We start from the raw sequence: 23622 nt of genomic DNA, 5'->3' as shown, positions 1-23622 counted from the left end.
TTCCCATTGGAAACGACAGGCTGTGGTCTCTCTTGGGTTAGTTATTACAATCTTTGGAGTAGCTTTGCAGCAGGCAGGGGCGAATGGCGGCGGTGCGCAGCGAGGAAGTGTCGGGGATTTAGCTAAAACAGTGTGTAAAGCTACTAGAATCGCTCCGTAATGCAGTGGCGTTGACACAGTAGAGAAATGTAAGTGCCATTATACATTTATCTCGCTGTGAATATTGAAACGTCCTCAGTGGAGGCGTCCAATGAGACGAATTGGGGGCGTGATCAGTGGTGCTGAATGTGCTCGGTAGCTGCAGGCTACAAACAAACTCGCGGCCTATCATGTTCCTCGCTGCTGGATAACTAACTAACTAACATGTACAATTGCTAGCTTCCCTATTTCTTTTTAAACGAGCCTATTTCTATAGGCTATGATTTGTTGTGCATGCTTAACTAACTACATGTATTATGTGGTTGTACAACCAAGTAACTAAGTATTTCGTCATGGGAATGGTGCTTTTATTAAGTAAAGCTTATCACGTCGCTGTCACAGTCAGGCCTGCACTAGCTTGTTTTCCAGCTAGCTAAGTAGTAACTGGTTAGCCAATATGTTTAGCTGCAGTTACAGGAGTAGCCTAGCTAACTTTACAACGAAGGCTGCCATGCATATGGCACAGATGCATCCATTGGTAGCATCAACTAGCAAATCATGAAGATGAGGTAGTTTTGGCGCAAATGCATACATGTATATCCTCGCCCTCAGTAAGTTACGTTAAGGTATGCTAGCTAGCTGGATTGTTATGCTAACTGGAAGTAGCTAGCTGCTAACGACCCGTACCTTGTGCACCAGTCTGCATCTGATTCCTGCCACTCTGATGAAAGTTTTGGTTTTAGACTCTTTCTAGATATCATAAACGGAGCTAAACACATAGTGTTTGCAGTCCTGTAATGAAGTTATCTGGAGCTGTCAGTCCTGACAGTAAGTATTAGCTGATTTCTCATTAATATGCTAGCTACCTAGCTAGCAACGTCATATATTTTAGCCTAGCTGGCTGGCTAGCTAGCTAGCTAACTGATGTTCTTCTGAAATATTTTTCGTTTATTAGGATCCTTATTAGCTATTGTTCATTCAGCAGCTATCTACTCTTTCAGCCACTCTTGTCTGACCCAAATGTCCAACACATGTCCGGTGTCATCCACCATTGATTGTTATTGAATAATGGTAGTTAACTTTAGCTTGTCAATGTTGCATTTGCTGTACGGGAACTGTTTTTAGAAATGTCATGAAAGTTAATGTACTAGCGATCTTGCCTACATGGCTGTTGACTCCAGTATAGGGGACCTATTTGATATAGAGTGTCTGAAGATTGAAATAGATTGTTCTGAATCTGAGCCATTTCTGTTGTCTGTACTGTAGCCTATGTTATTAATACCCTATCCTCTTATTCCTGCAGAGCTGACAGGAAGGGAACAGCATTCATGGATGTAGTGGACACTTTCAACCATTTGATTCCCAGTGACCAGTTAGATGACTCCTTGCTGATAGGGCAGAACTTGGAATGTGAAGCAAGTAATGACTTTGGAACAGGTGTCGACCAGCTGGGAGACTCACTGAGGAACATGCTTAGTGATAAAGATCCCATGTTTGGATCTGCAAGTTCACACTTCAATATCTTAGATAATGAAGACGCCAACTTCCAGATTGCTGAAGCAACAGGTATTTGTAGTCAGAATGACTTTTGTACAACTTCAATTGACAGTACAAGCTAAGTCGACGGGTGTTTATAGAAACCACTATTTGTAACTACTGATGTTTGTTAATGCTTCTAAAATAAATGTAAGTTATTATTTAATCTCTAATCTTCTCTCCCCGTAGTTGCAGATCTTGATGTTGGTGCAACAGAGGGTATCCTCGGTACCGCTGGTGGTGGGTTGGCTGGTACAGAGACTCCGCCAGTCAAACGGTCTGTTGGCAGACCCAGGAAATACGCATTAGGAGTTACCCCAGGTTAGCAACAATTCCGTTTTACAATGGAGTGTATTTTGTGTATATATTCTTTTTGCGCTGTTATGTAGTGACAGGCAAGTGGTTGAAACAGTTTGAAGGGTTGGAGCGGGGAGACAGGCAGGTGGGAGAAACAGTTTGAAGGGTTGGAAGCGGGCAACAGGCAGGTGGGAGAAACAGTTTTTGAAGGGATGGAAGCGGGGAGACAGGCAGGTGGGAAAAGCAGTTTGAAGGGTTGGAGCGAGGATTGAACCTTGGTCTCCGGTGGGAGTGGACTTTATGTAAATAGGACTACACCGGGAGCATTACTGTGATTAACACTAAATACAGCTATTATCATTGACAAGATAGGACACTAAATAAAAAGCCATGCAAACTCATGGTACCCCTCCACCCTTTCATTTTCCTAGTATGAAAAGTTGATGTTGTGCATAGTTTTTAATTCACTTTGGTTGGCTTATTGCTTCGTTTTATATTGTCAAATGAGAGTGACGCTCCATTTTCCATCTTTTAAATTCCAGAGCGAAGTGCAGGCAGAGGGTCTTCCAACAACAAAAAGCCCCCGGGAAAACCTGGGAGACCAAGAAAGAAGTCCACTCTGAGTGAGAAGATCACTACTGCTGATGAATTAAGGAGAGAGCTTTACCTGGGTGACGGCAGGGTGAATATCAACGACCTTGACTTGGGCTCGTCCATGAAGCCCGTTGTTGTGTTACAGAGGTTGACGGTCACTTTCGGGGGTTTCAAAATCGAGCTTCTCCCGGGACCCTCCTTTACCGCTTTCACATCAGCTGAAAACACTGACGAATGTTATGAGGATGGCTCGCTGTACGGTGAAGGGATGGAATACACTATGGTGCAAGAGGAACCGTTACACGTACAGAATCCCACGGCAGGGGGTGGAGGAGGCGTGGGTGCTGCTCAGCTCTTCGTGAAGTACTGTGCTGACGACTTGCCCCTAGGGCTAGGACCTTACGTCAACCCCAATGACGTTCAGGTCTCCAACGGGGCGCTTCCAGGTAGTCCTTGCTTGGTCGAGACCAAACTTGACGACCAAAGTGACTCTCAGAAGCATGATCCAGCGGGGGTGAGGAAAGATGCCAGTATCAAGCAAGCAGCGCAGCATCACCTGCCAAACAGCAAAGTTCCTACCACTAATAATCCAGCCAAAAAGCAGCAGCCCAAGCTGAAGCTGTCAGCACTGTCCTCAGCTAAGAACAAGCACCTGGTAGCTGGTAAGGGGCCCAAAGGAACCCAACAACACACACTGGGGAAGAAGCTCCACCAGAGAGGCAACATGCACAAGATGGACGAAATGAAAGCCAAACAAGTCATCGTGTCCTTGAAAAGGCGAGGTGAATTCAACCCAGCTCAACCCGGCCCTAAGATTCAGAGGACGCAAGATGGACGTCCTGTGAAACTAAAGCAGAGATTACCTGACATGGGCCGTGGCGGTCCGGTCAAAAAAACACTGCCTTCTGGAAAGCGTCCTGCTGGTATGTCGCCAGGGACGACGATTACAACCAAACTGTCCAACTCTCATGTGGCCGACACCCAACCACAACCCCAGTTTGGATGGACACCATGTAAACGTGCCAATCCTCAGAAGGAGACATCGGAGGAGGAGAAGGAGGAGGAGCAAGACGAGCCTAAAGTGAAGAAGCCAGACAAGTGTCTTCAGAAACAGAGAAGCAGGAACGTCAGCAGAAGCATCTCTGTGGAGGAACCACAGCTCTTCATCCCCGACAACGCTCCTGCTGTCGTGAAGAAGGAAACCAGCGAGGAAGAACAGGCTAAAGAATCCGGGAAGGGACCAGAGAAGGAACCCGCAGACAGTGAGACCGTTGTGTGGGATCCAAACAAGAACTGTGGATTGTGCCAGAAACCTCATAGTAACAAGTAAGAGTTGTGTTCTTTACACCAAAGTGATTAGAGTTGAATATTCAATGTAGTACTTATGCAACATTGTAAACCTGTTATTACTAAGTTGTTACATCTTAGGATAAATTATCACAATGAACATGTAGAATATTCCCTGGGAAGTGAGCTCGTGTTCTTCTAAACAGGTTTGTTTTGTGCATCTGTGTACGTCTGTGTTTTGTTCTGTTCAGGTTCATGGTGGGCTGTGGGCACTGTGATGACTGGTTCCATGGGGACTGTGTTGGTCTGGACCTGGCCAAGGTGAAGAAGATGGAGGGGGGGGACCAGGAGTATGTTTGTCTGCAGTGCTGTTCCAAGGACCAGTACACCACCACCAAGGTCTGTTGATGGATTTCTACTGCACTAGGAATGGGTTTAGATTTGAATGGACTTTTTAATGGAGAAGGGAGTATATTTCTCTGAAGTGCTATAAGGTCAATAGATTGATTTTAAGTTGCACTATCTCAAAGTTTATTTTAACTTGTGGTTTGATTTGAATGTATGGTGTCCTGAAAATACAAAAATAATATAGATACTAATAAAAATATTTCATGTTATTTATCTTCTTCTCCTCATTAGGAGCCAGGCGGTGCTGGGCAGGGGGAGGCCAGGACAGAGGGACAACAGAAGCCCTCTGAGACCCAGGACAACAAGATGGCCGCAAAGCAGAAACAGCCAACCCCACATCCTGTCACCTCCGGGGGAGTCAGGCCCTTCAGAAAGGTAAGGTTCACTCTGCTAGTAGTCTGCAATGCATGCTTTATTATTATTTTTTTTGTAAATGTAATGTAGGCCTGAATACAGGATAATAATATTATAATAATCTTAAATGGAGCTGTAACATATCGGATTACCATCAGGCAGTGCATATTTATGATATTAAAGCCTATGAGAAGAGATTGGATGATAAACCTTTATATGCATATTATCTGTTGTCAAAATCTTACATTTAACTCAAATGTTTTAGAAACATAATCTTCAACAAGCCCTACCATTGATTAAATGTAGTGGTGCAGATTTAGTCCTCTTCAGTTTATTCAGCTGATATGTATGAAAGCCAGTGTTGGCACTACTCAAGGGTTGGTTGACCTCTTTTCACTTCCTCTTTATTCCCTGCATGTGTACACATGGATGGAAGGGTGTTAGGTTACCATGGTGATTCTATTCAACGTCTGTTTTGAGGACATTTTAAAATGGTGGTTATGTTTTCAGCACCACGATGCACAGCCCCCTGCCCAACAAGAAAAAGAAACATTTAATATACAATTGAATTTGTAAGATTATTTTGAATCTCACTGAGGTGATATTCTGTGTCTCACTCTGTAACAGGACTCTGTGGAAAGAAGACAGTCGACTGAAGTCAAAGATTCAAATCAGAGATCAGGTGTGTTGTAGTGTTGTGTGTTTCTACATTCTGCTGTCCATGTCCCTCGCAGGAGTCGTGTTCAGTAGGCATGAAACTGTAAAAGGGGAGGGACTATATGAATTTGTCCAATAAGAAACGCTTGTTTTCCCATTGGAAAAAAACATTTAAAATGTTTTACTACAAGGTGTCCTAATGAACATGCCCTACTCTGCGACGTCTCCTACTCTCTGTGGCTGTGTCCCGTTAGGAGTGTCAGTGAAACAGGAGACCAAGAGGCCCAAGGTGTCGTCGTCTCCCTCCTCTAAGAAACCCGTGTCTGTTGACCAGATCAGACGGAGCGTCCGTGACGCCCTGAAGGACATCCTCCTGAAGAGGTAATTAAACATGTTATAACAGTAACTTAACAACATTTATAATCTGTTTAGTCTAATAACCATTATAACAGTCTGGTGATGCACTACATGGCCAAAAGTATGTGGACACCTGCTTGTCGAACATCTCATTCAAAATCATAGGCATTAATATGAAGTTGGTTCCCGTTTGCTGCTATAACAGCCTCCACTCTTCTGGGAAGGCTTTCCACTAGATGTGGGGACTTGCTTCCATTCAGCCACAAGAGCTTTAGAGATGTTGGGCACTGATGTTGGACGATTAGGCAAGCTCACTGTCGGTGTTCCAATTCATCCCAAGGGTGTTCAATGGATTTGAGGTCGGGGCTCTGTGCAGGCCAGTCGAGTTCTACCACACCGATCTCGACAAACCATTTGTGTATGGACCTGACTGTGCACGGGGGCATTGTCATGCTGAAACAGGAAAGGACCTTCCCCAGGCTGTTGCCACAAATTTGGAAGCACAGAATCGTCTAGAATGTCATTGTATGCTGTAGCGTTAAAATTTCCCATCACTGGAACTAAGGGGCCTGGGCCGAACTTTGAAAAACAGCCCCAGAACATTATTCCTCCTCCACCAAACTTTACAGTTGCCGCTATGCATTGGAGCAGGTAGCATTCTCCTGGCATCCAGCAAGTTCCAGAGTCCAATATCGGCAAGCTTTATACCACTCGAGCCGATACTTGGCATTGCACATGGTGATGATAGGCTTGTGTGCGGCTGCTCGGCCATGGAAACCCATTTCATGAAGCTCCAGACAAACAGTTCTTGTGCTGACGTTGCTTCCAGAGGCGTTTCCACTTCACAATAACAGCACTTACAGTTGACCGGGGAAGTTCTAGCTGGGCAGAAATTTGACTGACTTGTTGGAAAGGAGGCATCCTATGACGGTCCCATGTTCAAGGTCACTGAGCTCTTCAGTAACGCCATTCTACTGCCAGTGTTTGGCTGTGGAGATTGCATGGCTGTCAGCAACAGGTTTGGCTGAAATGGCAGAATCCATTCATTTGAAGGGGTGTCCACATACTTTTGGCCATGTAGTGTATCTGCCTGTAGAGCAGGGTGGTGATCCTCTATATTCCTCCTGTGTAATCCTCTATTGTGCCCTACATTGTCTCAGGCTGAAGGAGTCTGATTTCCAGGCGTCACCAGAGAAGGCTGCTGAGGTGGCCAAGAAGACTGAGAGAGAGCTGTTTGCCTTCTACAGAGACACAGACTGCAAATACAAGAGCAAGTACCGGAGCTTGATGTTCAACCTCAAAGACACCAAAAACAATGTAAGTCGTTATGTTAACAATTTTGATGCAATGAATTCTCTTTTAGACAATACTGACTCTTCTGATACTGACATTTTATGGACATTATACTGGATTTTGTCCCAGTTTGTAGTAGGTACTTTGTTTCAATTATATACGTTTGAACGTTAACTACATGAAACGTATACATCGCAAACATAATCTAAAATATGTTTTGATATCAGTTCATCTAGCTATGTGACTTTATAACTTGTGTATTTCAGGTGTTATTCAAGAGGGTTCTGAAAGGGGAGATTTCTCCTGGCACTTTGATAAGGATGAGTCCTGAGGAACTGGCCTCAAAGGAACTGGCTGCATGGAGACAAAGAGAGAATCGACACGTAAGCAACACTAAAACACACACTGCCTGTCCTCCAACTCTAAAACACACACTGCCTGTCCTCCAACACTAAACCCCACTGGCTGTCCTCCAACACTAAAACACACACTGCCTGTCCTCCAACACTAAAACACACACTGCCTGTCCTCCAACACTAAAACACACACTGCCTGTCCTCCAACACTAAAACACACACTGCCTGTCCTCCAACTCTAAAACACACACTGCCTGTCCTCCAACACTAAACCCCACTGGCTGTCCTCCAACACTAAAACACACACTGCCTGTCCTCCAACACTAAACCCCACTGCCTGTCCTCCAACACTAAAACACACACTGCCTGTCCTCCAACACTAAAACACACACTGCCTGTCCTCCAACACTAAAACACACACTGCCTGTCCTCCAACACTAAACCCCACTGCCTGTCCTCCAACACTAAAACACACACTGCCTGTCCTCCAACACTAAAACACACACTGCCTGTCCTCCAACACTAAAACACACACTGCCTGCCCTCCAACACTAAAACACACACTGCCTGTCCTCCAACTCTAAAACACACACTGCCTGTCCTCCAACACTAAAACACACACTGCCTGTCCTCCAACACTAAAACACACACTGCCTGTCCTCCAACACTAAAACACACACTGCCTGTCCTCCAACTCTAAAACACACACTGCCTGTCCTCCAACTCTAAAACACACACTGCCTGTCCTCCAACACTAAAACACACACTGCCTGTCCTCCAACTCTAAAACACACACTGCCTGTCCTCCAACTCTAAAACACACACTGCCTGTCCTCCAACACTAAAACACACACTGCCTGTCCTCCAACACTAAAACACACACTGCCTGTCCTCCAACACTAAAACACACACTGCCTGTCCTCCAACTCTAAAACACACACTGCCTGTCCTCCAACTCTAAAACACACACTGCCTGCCCTCCAACTCTAAAACACACACTGCCTGCCCTCCAACTCTAAAACACACACTGCCTGTCCTCCAACACTAAACCCCACTGGCTGTCCTCCAACACTAAAACACACACTGCCTGTCCTCCAACACTAAAACACACACTGCCTGTCCTCCAACACTAAAACACACACTGCCTGTCCTCCAACACTAAAACACACACTGCCTGCCCTCCAACACTAAAACACACACTGCCTGCCCTCCAACACTAAAACACACACTGCCTGCCCTCCAACACTAAAACACACACTGCCTGCCCTCCAACACTAAAACACACACTGCCTGCCCTCCAACACTAAAACACACACTGCCTGCCCTCCAACACTAAAACACACACTGCCTGCCCTCCAACACTGAAACCCACTGCCTGCCCTCCAACACTAAAACACACACTGCCTGTCCTCCAACACTAAAACACACACTGCCTGTCCTCCAACTCTAAAACACACACTGCCTGCCCTCCAACACTGAAACCCACTGCCTGTCCTCCAACACTAAAACACACACTGCCTGTCCTCCAACTCTAAAACACACACTGCCTGTCCTCCAACTCTAAAACACACACTGCCTGTCCTCCAACACTAAAACACACACTGCCTGTCCTCCAACTCTAAAACACACACTGCCTGTCCTCCAACACTGAAACCCACTGCCTGTCCTCCAACACTAAAACACACACTGCCTGTCCTCCAACATTTTAGTCATTTAGCAGACGCTCTTATCCAGAGCGATTTACAGTAGTTAATGCATACATTTCATACATTTATTCTCCGTACTGGTCCCCCGTGGGAATCGAACCCACAACCCTGGCGTTGCAAACACCACGCTCTACCAACTGAGCCACACGGGACCCACTGCCTGTCCTCCAACACTGAACGCCCACTGCCTGCCCTCCAACACTGAAACCCACTGCCTGCCCTCCTTCAAAGTATTTGACTAATTCTCTAAGAACAGGTTTCCCAGACAGATTCATCTTAATTCTGGACTAAATAGGACTTTCAGCAGAGAGCCCCTATTGAGTGTGTTTTTAGTCCATGACAAGGCTTCATCTATGTCTGGTAAAACTGCCCTAAAAACACTGTATAGAAAAGGCAATGTAGAATGAAAATAGCTTACCTCATTGGTTGATCACACCTCCCTGTAAGTTAAACTTAGTCATCATACCAAATCATATTGCTTTATCGTTGACAAGTTAAAACGGTTTGTGTGAAGTGAACTATGAATGACCTTTCACCAAAATGGACTGTGATCATTGCTCTTTCTGTGTGAGATGCATTCACCAATATGTTCTTGTTCCCCCCCAGGCGATTGAGATGATTGAGAAGGAGCAGAGAGAGGTGGAGAGGCGACCCATCACTAAGATCACACACAAAGGAGAGATAGAGATTGAGAGCCAGGAGCCTGGGAAGGCACCAGAAGCCATAGAGCCGGAGGTAAGACACAGCTCATGTAAAGAAACACCACGCTTGTTGTTCAAGTGAGTGCTGGTCCTTTTTAAATTTTTCTGTGATTATATTTTGGGTTCTAGAATAGTTAGTGGTCAAAGGTAGGGATGTTACTGTGACCGTGTTACCGCCACAGCTCTAGTCATAGTCCTTATAAAATTGAAGCTGGGTTAATAAGGGACATGAACAGACAGGCCCACACGCTGCAGATGTTCTGCTAACAACTTTATGGACCTCCTGGAGTATTGGTTCAACAGGATTTAGTGTTGAGCATGTCCTCTTCCTAAGAAATAGTTCATACCTTTAATCACTTCTGGGTGAATCTCAATTGTATTTACTCAAATTAACATGCCCTGGTCTATCCTTGCCTCCACCTCAACATGCATCAGTGAGGACAATGAGGAATCAAGGAAATACAATTGACGTTTACCCAGTGTGTCTATACATTTCTTATGAACTCTTACTGTTGTTGTTTGAACTCTTCCAGCCAGAGCCTGTGGTTGCTCCCAAAGTGACAGAGGAGCCGGTGGAAGTTCCCCAAGAGAAGTCGTTGTTGTCGACGACAACAGCAGAGAGCGTCAATATTTTCCAAGATACAACCAGTCTGCATAAGACTCACCTGTTTGACCTCAACTGTAAGATCTGCACAGGTAGGCCCTGATTCTGTTCTTTCAGTTTCTGCTTTTATTTTGAAGGATAGTGGAAGTACTATAGATATGTGTTGATGCCTGATCAGATAGAATGGAAGTAGAGGGGAGATGGATTAGGAGGAGAAGAGGTAAACATGCCAAATGAGCCCCACAAACTCAGAATTGTGGCTTTAAGTCAAGTCTAACCAGTGGTTTTCTATTGGACTAAATGGAATTGTAAATCCTGAAGGTCGTATGGCTCCACCTGTGGAGGAGGCTCCTACCAAAGTGGTGAAAGTGGCCACTACTGTAGTGAGGAGACGGTCTGCTACCAGCACTACAGAGGCAGTGACCAAGAACACACAGTCTACAACCACTACCTCCAGCAATACAGAGGGACAGACCAAGAACACACCGTCTGCCACCACTACCTCTACAGAGGGAGAGACACCCTCCTCCTCCTCATCTGCTAAGGACGACGACCTTCACCTCAAAGTCCTAGAGGAGAGCCTCCTCAGCGCCAAAATCTTCTCCAACTACGAGGGGAGGTATGTGGATCAATCAGTCAATTACCCAGAACAGTCAGTCAGTTACCCCTGTTTACATCCGCAAATGTTAGTCAATTTCCAGTAACACGGCCTCCAACCCAAAGAGAAGGCAAAGCACAGTGGCCATATTGTTCTTCGTCATTCTCGTCCTTGTGTTGGAATCACAAAGACTATCAATGTAATTGTCACACAAAAAATAACATACAAAGTAAAGTGGTGTTGAGTTACTTACACGGCCATTCTAAATGTATTTAGAAAATATACTGTACCAGTCATGTTGGGACAAACCTACTCATTCCAGGGTTTCTCTTTATTTTCTACATTGTAAAATAATAGTGAAGACATCAAACTATGTAATAACACATGGAATGATGTTATAACCAAAAAAAGTGTTTAATCAAAATAGATTTTAGATTCTTCAAAGTAGCCACCCTTTGCCTTAATGACAGCTTTGCACACTCTTGGCATTCTCTCAACCAGCTTCACCTTTGAATGCTTTTCCAACAGTCTTGAAGGAGTTCCCACATATGCTGAGCACTTGTTGGCTACTTTTCCTTAACTCTGCGGTCCAACTCATCCTGTGGTGCGACAGGTAGCCTAGTGGTTAGAGAGTTGGACTAGTAACCAAAAGGTTTCTGGATCGAATCACCGAGCTGACAAGGTTAAAAATCTGTCGTTCTGCCCCTGAACAAGACAGTTAACCCACTGTTCCGCGGTAGAACGTCATTGTAAATAAGAATTTGTTCTTAACTGACTTGCCTAGTTAAATAAAAAAATCCCAAACCATCTCAATTGGATTGAGGTCGGGTGATTGTGGAGGCCAGATCATCTGATGCAGCACTCCATCACTCTCCTTCTTGGTCAAATAGCTATTACGCAGCCTGGAGGTGTTGGGTCATTGTCCTGTTGAAAAACAAATGATAGTCCCACTAAGCACAAACCAGATGGGATGGCCTGTCGCTGCAGAATGCTGTGGTAGCCATGCTGGTTAAGTGTGCCTTGAATTCTAAATAAGTCACTGACCGTGTCACCAGCAAAGCACCACCTCCATGCTTCACAGTGGGAACCACACATGCGGAGATAATCCGTTCACCTACTCTGCGTCTCACAAAGACATGGCGGTTGGAACCAAACATCTCAAATTTGGACTCATCAGACCAAAGGACTGGTGTCCTTTTAGTAGTGGTTTCTTTGCAGCAATTCGACCATGAAGTCCTGATTCACGCTGTCTCCTCTGAACTGTTGATGTGTCTGTTATTTGGGCTGCAATCTGAGGTGCAGTTAACTCTAATGAGCTTATCCTCTGCAGCAGAGGTAACTCTGGGTCTTCCTTTCCTGTGGCGGTCCTCATGAGAGCCAGTTTCATCATAGCGCTTGATGGTTTTTGCAACTGCACTTGAAGAAACGTGAAAAGTTCTTGAAATGTTCTGGATTGACTGACCTTCATGTCTTAGGGTAATGATGGACTGTCTTTTCTCTTTGCATATTTGAGCTGTTCTTGCCATAATATGGACTTGGTCTTATACCAAATAGGGCTATCTTCTGTATTCCACCCCTACCTTGTCGCAACACGACTGATTGGCATTAAGAAGGAAAGAAATTAGACAAATTCACTTTTAACAAGGCACACCTGTTAATTGAAATGCATTCCAGGTGACTGACTACCTGATGAAGCTGGTTGAGAGAATGCAAAGCTGTCGTCAAGGCAAAGGGTGGCTGCTTTGAATATGTTTGGATTTGTTTAACACTTTTTTTGTTGTTGGTTACTACATGATTCCATATGTTATTTCATAGTTTTGCCGTCTTCACTATTATTCTACAATGTAGAAAATCGCACAAATAAAGAAATCCTTGAATGAGTAGATGTGTCTAGACTTTTGACTGGTACTGTTTATTATTAAATGACCGATAAACCAGAATTAAGTGCAGGGTTATTCTAAAGTTGTTTGTATTCCTGGACTCCAGGTCAGTGTCTATGAGTGGCAGAGATGGCGAGGCTTCCTTCCTGTCCAACCTGCAGCCTCTATGGAGAGGGCTTGTCAACATGCCTGCTGTGGCCAAGCTCCTCACTAAAGCCTTCCCTGTATCCGGTGTCCTGGACCACCTGACAGAGGTAAAACTGCACAAAGATATTTATTAATTCATATAAATGCATCATATATTTTGTTTTTCTTCAATGAAATATAATGCTTTAAATAGTGTAAATGTGTTTATAAATCCTCTAATGCTTATTCATGAAAGTGATAGTGTTACAACAGCTTTTAGATTTTCTAGTTATGGAATGCCTTTATCTAAATGCCATTTATATTAACAACTCAACAAACTATCACGTTGAAGGGTAGATAGCATAAACGTAACCACAAGCAAATACTTTATGAATTTATTGTTACAAATCAACTTCCAAGGTTGCTAGCCAACTAGGCTGCTAACGTTAGCCCTACCCTCCTGCTAACATTAGCCCTACCAGCCTGCTAATGCTACATTAGCACTAAATGAGTCAGCCAGTTTCTATCAACACCTAGCTACCAGCTACATTAAAGTAAACCAACGTTTTGGAAATACAACGCCTTCAGAAAGTTTGTTGAAACAAAGTGGGATTAAAATTGATTTCATTCGATTTTTTTTTGTCAACGATCAACACAATACAATACCAAAGTTGAAGAAAAACTCTAGCATAACAAAACTGGGTTACTATAAGAGCTTTGCACACCTGGATTGTACAATATTTTCTCATTATTTAAAAAAATTCCTTCAAGCTAGCTGTTGATCATTGCTAGACAGCCATTTTCAAGTCTTACCAAAGATTTTCAAGTGAACTGTAACTAGGCCACTCAGGAATATTCAATGTTGTTTTGGTAAGCAACTCCAGTGTACTTTTGGCATTGTTTTAGGTTGTCCTACTGAAAGGTGAATGTCTCCCAGTATCTGTTAGAAAGCAGCTCTATTCCGTTTCTTTTTATTAAAAAATAATAATTATATATATATATATATCCATCCCTAGTCCTTGCCCATGACAAGCATGCCCATAACATGATGCAGCCACCACCATGCTTGAAAATATGAAGTGGTACTCGGTGATGTGTTGGATTTGCCCCAAACACAACACTTTGTATTCAGGACATAAAGTTAGTTTATTTACCTTTTTGTTTTCTTTTTTTTTTCTTCAGTTTTACTTTAGTGTCTTATTGCAAACAGGATTCATGTTTTGGAATTATTTTTATTCTGTACAGGCTTCCTCCTGTTGTTCCATCCTCAGTTTTCTCCTAACGTGACCATTCAACTCTGTAACTGTTTTAAAGTCACCATTGGCCTCGTGAAATCCCTGAGCGGTTTCCTTCCTCTCCGGCAACTGAGTTAGGAAGGATGTCTCTATCTTTGTAGTGACTGGGTGTATTGATACACCATCCAAAGTGTAATTAATAACTTCACCATGCTCAAAGGAATATGACAAGTTTTTTTTTTTATAAAATCAATCGGATGAAATGGTGATAATCCCTGTTATCAGGATCTGCCGGAGAGTTTCCAGATGGGTGGGAGGATCTCCCCACAGATTGTATGGGACTACCTGGACAAGATCAGAGCCACTGGAACAAAGGTACGTTCAAAGTGTAGGCCGACCTGCTTGAAATATGATAAATGAATTTAAACATCAGAAGTTGTCATGAAGAGCTTTTACAGTAACCTGGCCTAGATGCGAGAGCAAGTATGATATACAAATATGATATGCCATTTAGCAGACACTTTTATCCAAAGCGACTAAGTCATGTGTGCAAACATTTTACATATGGGTGGCCTGGGCAGTAAAAGTATATTCATCTTTCCAAGACAATCTGTGCCTGAACTGGAGATGAATAGTAGCGGTCTAGCTAGTAGCTATGTTTGGGGTACGATGCATAAAATGTAGTCTGAGATTTGTTTGGATTGTACATGTTCCCTGACACTTAAATTATTATTTACAATGAATGACTTATTAACTCTCCCACCTAGTTAAATAAATGTATTAAGTTAAATTGAACTTCTTTCCTCCTTTATTTTGATCTTTTTTCAGGAGGTGTGTTTGATTCGTTTTTCCCCTGAGACCGACGAGGATGAGATCCACTACACTCTGCTCTATGCCTACTTCAGTAGCCGTAAACGCTTCGGTGTGGTCGCCAACAACTTGAAACAAGTCAAAGACATGTATCTCATCCCCTTGGGTGCTATTGAGAAAGTCCCACACCAACTGGTTCCCTTTGATGGCCCAGGTAACAACCAACTGCTCTCTACGTATATTGGGCGAATAGACTTTCATTAGCTAAAGGAGATCCTAATAAACAAAGAAAATATGTTGGATTAATCTGGTACTGGTTACCCAGACCCAGATCAAGCCTACTCCTAGACTGAAAAGCATGCTCACTTGTCTCTGTTCAAATCTTTTTCTAGTCTAATGGCTCCCACAATTGTATAATAAGTTGAAGTTCAATGGTAGATTTAAATCAGAACTGTAACTCTGCCTCTTAGGAACATTCACTGTCTTCTTGGTAAGGAACTCTAGTGTAGATTTGGTATTGTGTTTTTAGATTATTGTCCTGCTGAAATGTGAATTAATCTCCCATTGTCTTGTGGAAAGCAGACTGAACTAAAATTTTACCTGTGCTTAGCTCATTACGTTTCTTTTTTATCCTGAAAAACTCCCCAGTCCTTAACGATTACAAGCATACCCATAACATGACACAGCCACCACTATGCTTAAAAATACGGAGAGTAGTGTAATGTATTGGATTTGCCCCAAAGTAACACTTTGTATTCAGGACAAAAGTTAATTGCTTTAACTGAACCCAAAAGTTAATCCCTGATTTAACCCAAGAATATCAGAAACTTGACATGCTATCTGTCATCCATTAATCATTTGCTCCTATTTCAGTCTCATTCTGAACGTCGTAATATCCCATAAATCTGCACGAACCCTAGTCTCCATGATGAATCAGCTTACACAAATTGGCTTAATTATTGATTTACTAACTAATGAAATAATCACACAGAAATACAAACACACACACACACACAATATAGTATTGAATACTGATTATTAACATGATGCAATGAAAAGTCCCTAGTGGACTAACCTGATATGATGGCATTTTAATAAAAGGGGTGGGAAAAGAAGGAGACAAAGGAATTCAACTACCGTACATACAGTTGAATAATATGCTCATCATAAATATGGATATTTAGCACCCTAACAACCGTTCATTCGGATTTAGAAATGCAGCACATATTTACGCTTGGATGTCTTTGTTGTCTCTCTATTGGAATCGCCCAGTCCATTTTCTGGGAAGTCAGTTGACAGAATCTCTGGTTGTTTTAAGTCTACGGTTGTCCGTTAGCCTGGGTCCTTCAGATGTTCCAATGGTCATTTGATGGAATCTTCCTCGTGTCTTTGGTCAAAGTTCTATATTACTTTACATGCAGAGCTGCAAGTGGTGCATGTCTTAGTCTTCTTCACTCGTCGAGTTTCAGAGGATCTTGTAGTTTAAGAAACATTTGTGATGTCCGTATACTGGTCTAACTGGTTGATTATTCAGGGTACAGCTAACACCACTGTCCACACCGGCAGCAACCCGGCATGTTTTGGTCTTTAGTTAAATGGCAACCATTATCAAAGCTCCACATTTTCTGGTCTAAAGTTTTAAACCATTTCTCAGCTGTGTAGCCACCGCTCCATGCTGTCTGGTCTAATGTAAATCTCGTTAGGAGTCCTTTTATAAACTCTGGCAAAAGGGGGCGTTCCATGACGCTGACATAATGTCTGCTCACGATTACTGACTGGGTAAAACAATTCTCATTTAACCTCTCTGGGCCAGTGGGACGCTTGCATCCCACCCTAATCAACAGCCAGTGGAATCGCGTCATGCTAAATGCAAAACCTCAAATGCTATAACTTCAATTTCTCAAACATATGACTATTTTACACCATTTTATAGATACCTCTCCTGAATCGAACCACGTTGTCCGATTTCAAAAAGGCTTTACAGCAAAAGCAAAACATTAGATTATGTCAGCAGAGTACGCAGCCAGAAATAATCACACAGCCATTTTCAAAGCAACTAGCATGCATCACAAATACCCAAAACACAGCTAAATGCAGCACTAACCTTTGACAACCTTCATCAGATGACACTCCTAGGACATCATGTTACACAACACATGCATTTTTTGTTCGATAAAGTTCATATTTATATATAAAAACAGCATTTTACATCGGCGCGTGACGTTCAGAAAATCTTTTGCCTCAAATGCTTCCGGTTTATTAGCGCTACAATTTACAAAATTACTGTTCGAAAACATTGTTAAAATGTAATATTGTCAGTCAAAGACTTATAGATTAACATGTCTTGAATGCCATCTCTTTGCCAGATTTAAAAATAACTTTACTGGGAAATCACACTTTGCAATAAACGACGTGGTATGCCCAGAAAAATAGTCTAGGCTATACATGTTTTGAGCCATCTTGGAACGATCAACCATCAAAAATACTATTGTAAATAATCCCTTACCTTTGATTATCTTTATCAGAAGGCACTTCTAGGAATCCCAGGTCCATAACAAATGTAGTTTTGTTCAAAAAAGTTAATTTATGTCCCAATAGCGTTAGCGCGCTCCGAAGGCTAGTGAAAATGTACCGTGTGCGTCTGGCAAAAAAAATATATTTAAGTTCGTTCAAACATGTCATACGTTGTATAACATAAATCTTTAGGGGCTTTTTCAACCAGGGCTTCAATAATATTCCATTGGGATGGTTGCATTGTCTTTCAAAACGTTTCGAAAAGGGAGAGTACCCATGGGCGCCGACGTCACAATGGTAATGGCCCATTTCCTGTGACCAAGGTAAACATCCTCTCTTTCAGTCAATTTTGATGGTAGCAGGCTCAAAACACTTTGTAAAGACTGGGGACATCTAGTGGAAGCTTTAGGAAGTGCTAAATGACTCACAAGCCACTGTGTGTTTCAATGGAAAATGTTTGAAGTGATATCCACACATCAGATTTCAGTTTCCTGTCAGGATTTGTCTCAGGGTTTTGACTGCCATATGAGTTCTGTTATACTCACAGACACCATTCAAACAGTTTTAGAAACTTTAGGGTGTTTTCTATCCAAAGCCAATAATTATATGCATATTCTAGTTTCTGGGCAGTAGTAATAACCAGATTAAATCGGGTACGTTTTTTTATCCGGCCGTGAAAATACTGCCCCCTAGCCATAACAGGTTAATGATATCACAAAACAACAACTGATTTGACATGATTATTGTTTAAATACCCACGGACCATTCCAAATGTTTGGATTACAGAAATTGTTTCATTATCCAATTTAAAGTTTTGGCGGTTTCCTTGCTCTCCGGCAACTGAGTTAGGAAGGACGCCTGTATTTTTCTAGTGACTGGGTTTATTCATGAAGTGAATTAATAATTTTACCAAGCTTAAACCATCGATCGATAGGTGCCCTTCTCTGCGAGGCATTGGAAAAAATCTTTGATGAGGTTGTCGTTCAAAATCATGTTAAACACTATTACACACAGTGAGTACAGTCAACTTATTATGTGACTTGTTAAGCACATTTTTACTCTTGAACTTATTTAGACTTGCCATAACAAAGTGGTTGAATACTTATTGACTCAAGACATTTCAACTTGACATTTTTTATTAATTTCTAAGCATTTTGAAAAACACAATTCCACTTTGACATTATGGGGTATTGTGTGTAGGCCAGTGACAAACATCTCTGCCAGTAACACAACAAAATGTGGAAAAAGTAATGTGAATACTTTTTGAAGGCACCATAGGTGCAGCTGTTTTTATTACGTAACTTATCGCTCTCACGTGCCCATTTCATTCCATTTAAGAACCAACGATGTGCTACCTTTTTTGTAGCATTTCTGACCATGCTAACACCTTTTTTCAGCCGAAGCTTAAAAGTTCTAACACCGGGTCGAGCAACTCGTAGTAGGCGTTGGTCTGAAGCTGAAAAAGAAAGGAAATTCACGAGCACCATAATGTCTACTCCACCTAGGCTGCTTGAGAAGTATCTATTTTGAAATAACTGCCCTTTATCTGTCCCGCAAATAGATTTTGACAAATTGGTCCCCCAAAAAATGTGCAGCCCTCTGTTGAATTTGGAAATCTCATTGTGTCCCTCGAGCCAAAACGTTTGCCCATCCCTGTTCTAGCTAATAATCTGGGTCTGGGAAACCAACCCATGATGATTCCACACCCCATTTACCTTTTTATGAAGGAATATGCGCAATATTCTCACAATGTAAATCATGACGCTTTAATATCTAAAAACATTTACTTAGCCTACTTTTATGTTATTAGGTTGTCTTTGTCAAATAAGAATCTATTCTGAATGGACTGTCTAAATAATACATGGGTGTGGCCAACCAATGTTTCATTTATAAAATCATTTTTTATGATTTTATTTCATAAATGTTTTACTTTTCATTGGTGTTGCTCTTTAACAGGACTGGAAAACAACCGCCCCAACCTCCTGCTGGGCCTGATCATTCGCCAGAGGCGTAAACGGGACTTCCTGCCCGTCGACATCAACGAAACGGCCAGGTTCATACCGGAGAGCAAACCTGAGACGGCGACAACTACGGTTACTGTAAACGACAAAGAAGTTACCCGGGAGGAGGAGGAGAACTCTTACATCTCCTCTCTGTGCGCTTCAAGTACTAAAGAAAGGGACAGAGAAGAGATACCATTGCTGAACACAGCTGAGGAAGTGGTCACAGCAGAACAGTCTAGTACAGACATCTCTGAGAAAGCTGAAGCTGAAGATACTGAAGAGGGGTACCAACCACTACGTTTCCTTCCGGGGGTGTTGCGTAGTTGGGGCGGGGAGCTTCTGCCCCTGCCAGACTTCTCAGGTAAACCTAAACATAAAAGGCCTGTGCTCACTTGAACACCATTTGCAATTTTGAAGCTTTGTTTATTTTTCTTTTAACTCATAATAGCAACATGTCTTTGAACCACACCTTACGTTTCGGCTTGCTCCTTCCTTCCTCAGGTAACCCTCCACTGCTGGGTGATGATGGTCGAGAGCCCTCGGCTCCACAGACCTCCAAGGCTGACGGAGGAGCAGCAACCACTCCAGGAAGCTCCACCACCACTAAGACTCCCAGCGCTGGTGCTCACAGACAGACTGGTTTTGTCATCAAGAAGAGGGAACCCAAACCGGTCAAAGCAGAGGAACCTGTGTCTTCCAGCTTGGCTGAAACGTCTACCGCTAACAACAACGCGTTGGTGAAAGAGGAGGGTGTGGCTTACCGAGGCCCGTCGGTCTCTCTGAAAGACAAACCTCCAGACGTCTCGACAGAGTCGTTCCTGGCCAGCCTCTCCACGGATCTCAACACAGACGGCTCCTTAAACAAAGGAGATTCGGCGTTGTGCGAAAAGGACAAATCCAAAGAAGAGAAGACACCTATTCTCTTGTCTCTTACAGCCACGTCCAACGCTTCTGTCGAGGAAAGCGTCCCCACACCAAAACCCCTTCCGAGTGGAATCCTGAAGAAAAGCTCTGCGTATTCCAATATGACTGAAGAACCAACTGCTGTCCAATCAGCAGGATCACAGGATCACCCCCAACCTGTTCCTGTTCTGACCACCAGGAAGTATCGTCCTATGGCAGCTCAGCACGGATACCCCTCCCACCACCACCAGACTGACTACAGACGCCCCCCACCTCCAGACCATGGCCCACTACAGGTTGGTCCCTATGGTCCCATCCCTCTCCAGCCTGGAGGACCTCCTGTAGACTTCCAGTACCAGCCAGCACCACCTGTCCCCCCCTTCTGTAACACCGCACCGCCACCTTTCCAGCACCCGCCCCAGCTACCCACCAACTTCAGCTACCCTACTGGCCCCCCACCACCCATGATGTACCCGCCACCTCACGACCCACAGATGCAGAATCATGCTGGAATAACACAGTGGGCTCAGCCTGGTCCAGGACCCACATCTCCCAACTCTTTCCCCGGGGGGCTACCGTTAGCTTATGGTGGTGACCCTCAGAGGTTTGCCTCTGCTGAGTCATCCAATTCCAACCTGAACCTGCCCCCATCTGCCGCTGCCAAAGAGGACCAGAAGGGGGCAGCAGAGAGGATTCTGTACAGCGACCCCTGGGACAGGCAGCCCGGGTCGGGCCACAAGAAGGAGGACAGGGACCAGTATGGGAGGCACCGGCACCACAGTGAGTCCCGTCACGGAGAGAAGAGCCGGAACCACAGCCAAGAGAGGGGAAAGAAACGTGATAGAAGCCGGAGCAGAGAGAGAGATCGGAGTAAAGACTCTTCTTCTCACCACAGAGGGAGCCGGCACCACTCTAAAGACGAGCGCCACGGTCACAGTGAGAGGAGGAAAGAACGTCACCATAGCGACGGTGACCACGGGAACCGTCACAAACACAGCAGGAGAGACTCTGATTATGAGAAATCGAGGAGAAGTTCCAAAGACAGTCACTCATGAGTTTTCTTTTGTACTACCCACCCCGAGATGGTCTACCCTACAACAGTTTTACTGGCATTGTCCCTTTTATATATGTTCTTTTTAAAATCCAGTAGAGGTCAACACTTTCAGTAGGATTATTAACACATTCTGAAATCTGCTTTCTTAAAAACCAACCGTTAAAGCTTTGAGGTGATATTTCAAGTTTTGAACATCTCCAGTTTTTTAAGTGTTAATTTTACCGTATATTTCTGTATTCTGCGTGTCACTTGGTGCACTGAGCATTGTGCTCTGATATGGATCACAACAAGTGGTTAAAGGGATAGCTCAATGATTTGACATATGTTTCCATACCTTTTAAAATCAGTCTATGGATAAGGAGGCAGCAATGATTTGGGCATGATATTTAACACATGCTAAACACGGTAGATTGACTTAGACAGGGAAATGATCGCAAAACGCTAATGTTGCTAATACTTAGTGTGGATTGTAGTCGGTCCCCTTGTCCATAGATTGTTTTCAGGGTAAAGAAACAAATCTTAATATGTAAAATGGCTGAACTATTCTTTTAATGTTTTCTATAGCATGAAACACAATAACAGGCATACCCAGATGGACTGTTGGAGTAGAGATGGAGGGAAAGTTCTGGTGACTTCAGCAGTTTCACATGAATTTAATACAGCGGAGAGAGAAACTAACCATTTGAGTAGCAGAAAACAAAACATTTTAATTAAAGCAGCTTCTCTTGTTCTGGTTTTTCCATTTTATTTTTTAAAATTGCTATACAGAAATAAATTGTTTTTTTTCTATCGACAAATATTGTCTATGTACATTTTGGCTTGTCAAGGACATTGGAAAATCAAGTGTGCCTTCTGCACCGTGTTCATGTACAGCTGGTAATAAAGTTGATCTTTGTATTGTTGAGAAGAAAGATGTCCTTTTTATGAGAGGAATGTATATTCTAATCAGACTTACTGAGTAGACAAAACATTAAGAACACCTGCTCTTTCCATGACACAGACTGACCAGGTGAATCCCTTATTGAGTTTCTCTTCAATCAGTGTAGGAGACAGGTAAAACATTTTTTTTGAGACATGGATTGTGTATGTGTGGCATTCAGAGGGTGAATGGGCAAGACTAAAGATTTGTGCCTTTGAATGGCGTAGTAGTGCCAGGCACACCAGTTTGAGTGTGTCAAGAACTGCAATGCTGCTGGGTTTTTCATGCTCAACAGTTTCCTGTATGTATCAAAAATGGTCCACCAGCCAAAGGACATCTAGCCACTTGACACAACTGTGGGAATCATTGGAGTCAACATGGGCCAGCAGCCTTGTGGAATGCTTTCGACACCTTGTAGAGTCCATGCCCCAAAGAATTGAGGTTGTTCTGAGAGTAAAAGGGAGAGGAGCAACTTAATTTTAGGAAGGTGTTCTTAATGTTTGGAATACTTAGGGTATTAACCATCTACTGAGGAGCTGGCAGTTTCAACAGAGTTGTGTTCATCAGGGCACACAATGGATAAAAAAACAACGAGCTTATTAACAATTCCAGGAAGTTGTCCTTGTTTGTGTTTTCTTCCATTTGGTGCATAATGAATACAACTTGGATTGCCATACAAATAGTGTATAAAGAACTTAAACTATTACATTCTAGAAACCAATTCTATGAATTTCTTTATCACAACACACTAATTACCTATTTTCACGAGTTACAGAACTACTCATTACTTTTGTAAACATTAAATCCTTTGCTGTTTTGGAGGAACTGCAGTTGTCTGGGGTCCTGATACAAACGCACATCTTTAAGATCTCCCACAAACCCTTTGGTAAACAGCCCAGATGTCACTGTTGAGATGTTCCTATGCAACTCGAACCCTCCCAAGTACAACAGACCCCCGTAATTCATGGCAACGTAACGCTCGAAGGGGTCCACATCTTCGAAAAGGACCCTCTCATCACCCAGGAACACCTGAATAAGGGTACTGTTCAGAGAGAGAGATAAATAATGCCATTTGTTGCAACACAACGTGACGTTTCTGAAAGTGAGCGGGAGGGAGAGCCTCTCTCCGAGGTTGACTGCGATTTTGAGGTGGCCCGCCTGAAGCCCGACAGCAAGGTAATCGTCGTCATCATGCTCCGCTCTTCCCATCCACAGAATCAACCCTTCGTTCCTGCTTGCTGTAAAGTTAAACGAAACCTGCGTGTACCTCAGATTCCTTGTGTTGAATTTAG

At 43.2% G+C, this 23622-nt stretch overlaps 1 protein-coding gene and 1 non-coding gene across 4 annotated transcripts; one reads left to right on the top strand and one right to left on the bottom strand.

Annotated features, from left to right (window-relative positions):
- The first annotated feature begins 51 nt into the window (after positions 1 to 51).
- On the top strand, positions 52 to 22322 carry LOC106577366 (PHD finger protein 3). Of its 3 annotated transcripts, XM_045701773.2 has the most exons (19): positions 52 to 188; positions 882 to 966; positions 1442 to 1704; positions 1864 to 1995; positions 2514 to 3891; positions 4104 to 4251; positions 4492 to 4635; positions 5242 to 5296; positions 5526 to 5652; positions 6789 to 6945; positions 7188 to 7304; positions 9590 to 9718; positions 10218 to 10380; positions 10610 to 10907; positions 12873 to 13020; positions 14413 to 14502; positions 14956 to 15151; positions 19408 to 19815; positions 19956 to 22322. In XM_045701773.2, exons 3-19 carry the CDS (start codon positions 1467 to 1469, stop codon positions 21410 to 21412), a joined length of 5385 nt encoding a protein of 1794 aa, XP_045557729.2. In that variant the 5' UTR covers positions 52 to 188; positions 882 to 966; positions 1442 to 1466; the 3' UTR covers positions 21413 to 22322. The 3 variants fall into 3 exon arrangements, with proteins under 3 accessions (XP_045557729.2, XP_045557731.2, XP_045557730.2); XM_045701775.2 differs by lacking the exon at positions 882 to 966; XM_045701774.2 differs by lacking the exon at positions 52 to 188 and having other exon boundaries at positions 299 to 966.
- Positions 9062 to 9137, bottom strand: trnaa-ugc (transfer RNA alanine (anticodon UGC)). The gene has a single exon. It is a non-coding gene; the product is annotated as a tRNA-Ala (tRNA).
- Positions 22323 to 23622: the final 1300 nt, after the last annotated feature.

This window comes from Salmo salar, chromosome 18 (genome assembly GCF_965601325.2).
Source record: "Salmo salar chromosome 18, fSalSal1, whole genome shotgun sequence".
Lineage (NCBI taxonomy): Eukaryota > Metazoa > Chordata > Actinopteri > Salmoniformes > Salmonidae > Salmo > Salmo salar.
Note: the sequence above shows the minus strand (reverse complement) of the source record. Positions and strands in the feature narration are given on the sequence as shown.

Coding starts and splice junctions, on each gene's coding strand:
- LOC106577366 (XM_045701775.2), top strand. CDS start 1,467: ATGGATGTAGTGGACACTTTCAACCATTTGATTCCCAGTGACCAGTTA. Junction 1,705..1,863: donor CCAGATTGCTGAAGCAACAG/GTATTTGTAGTC, acceptor CTCTCCCCGTAG/TTGCAGATCTTGATGTTGGT. Junction 4,636..5,241: donor GAGTCAGGCCCTTCAGAAAG/GTAAGGTTCACT, acceptor ACTCTGTAACAG/GACTCTGTGGAAAGAAGACA.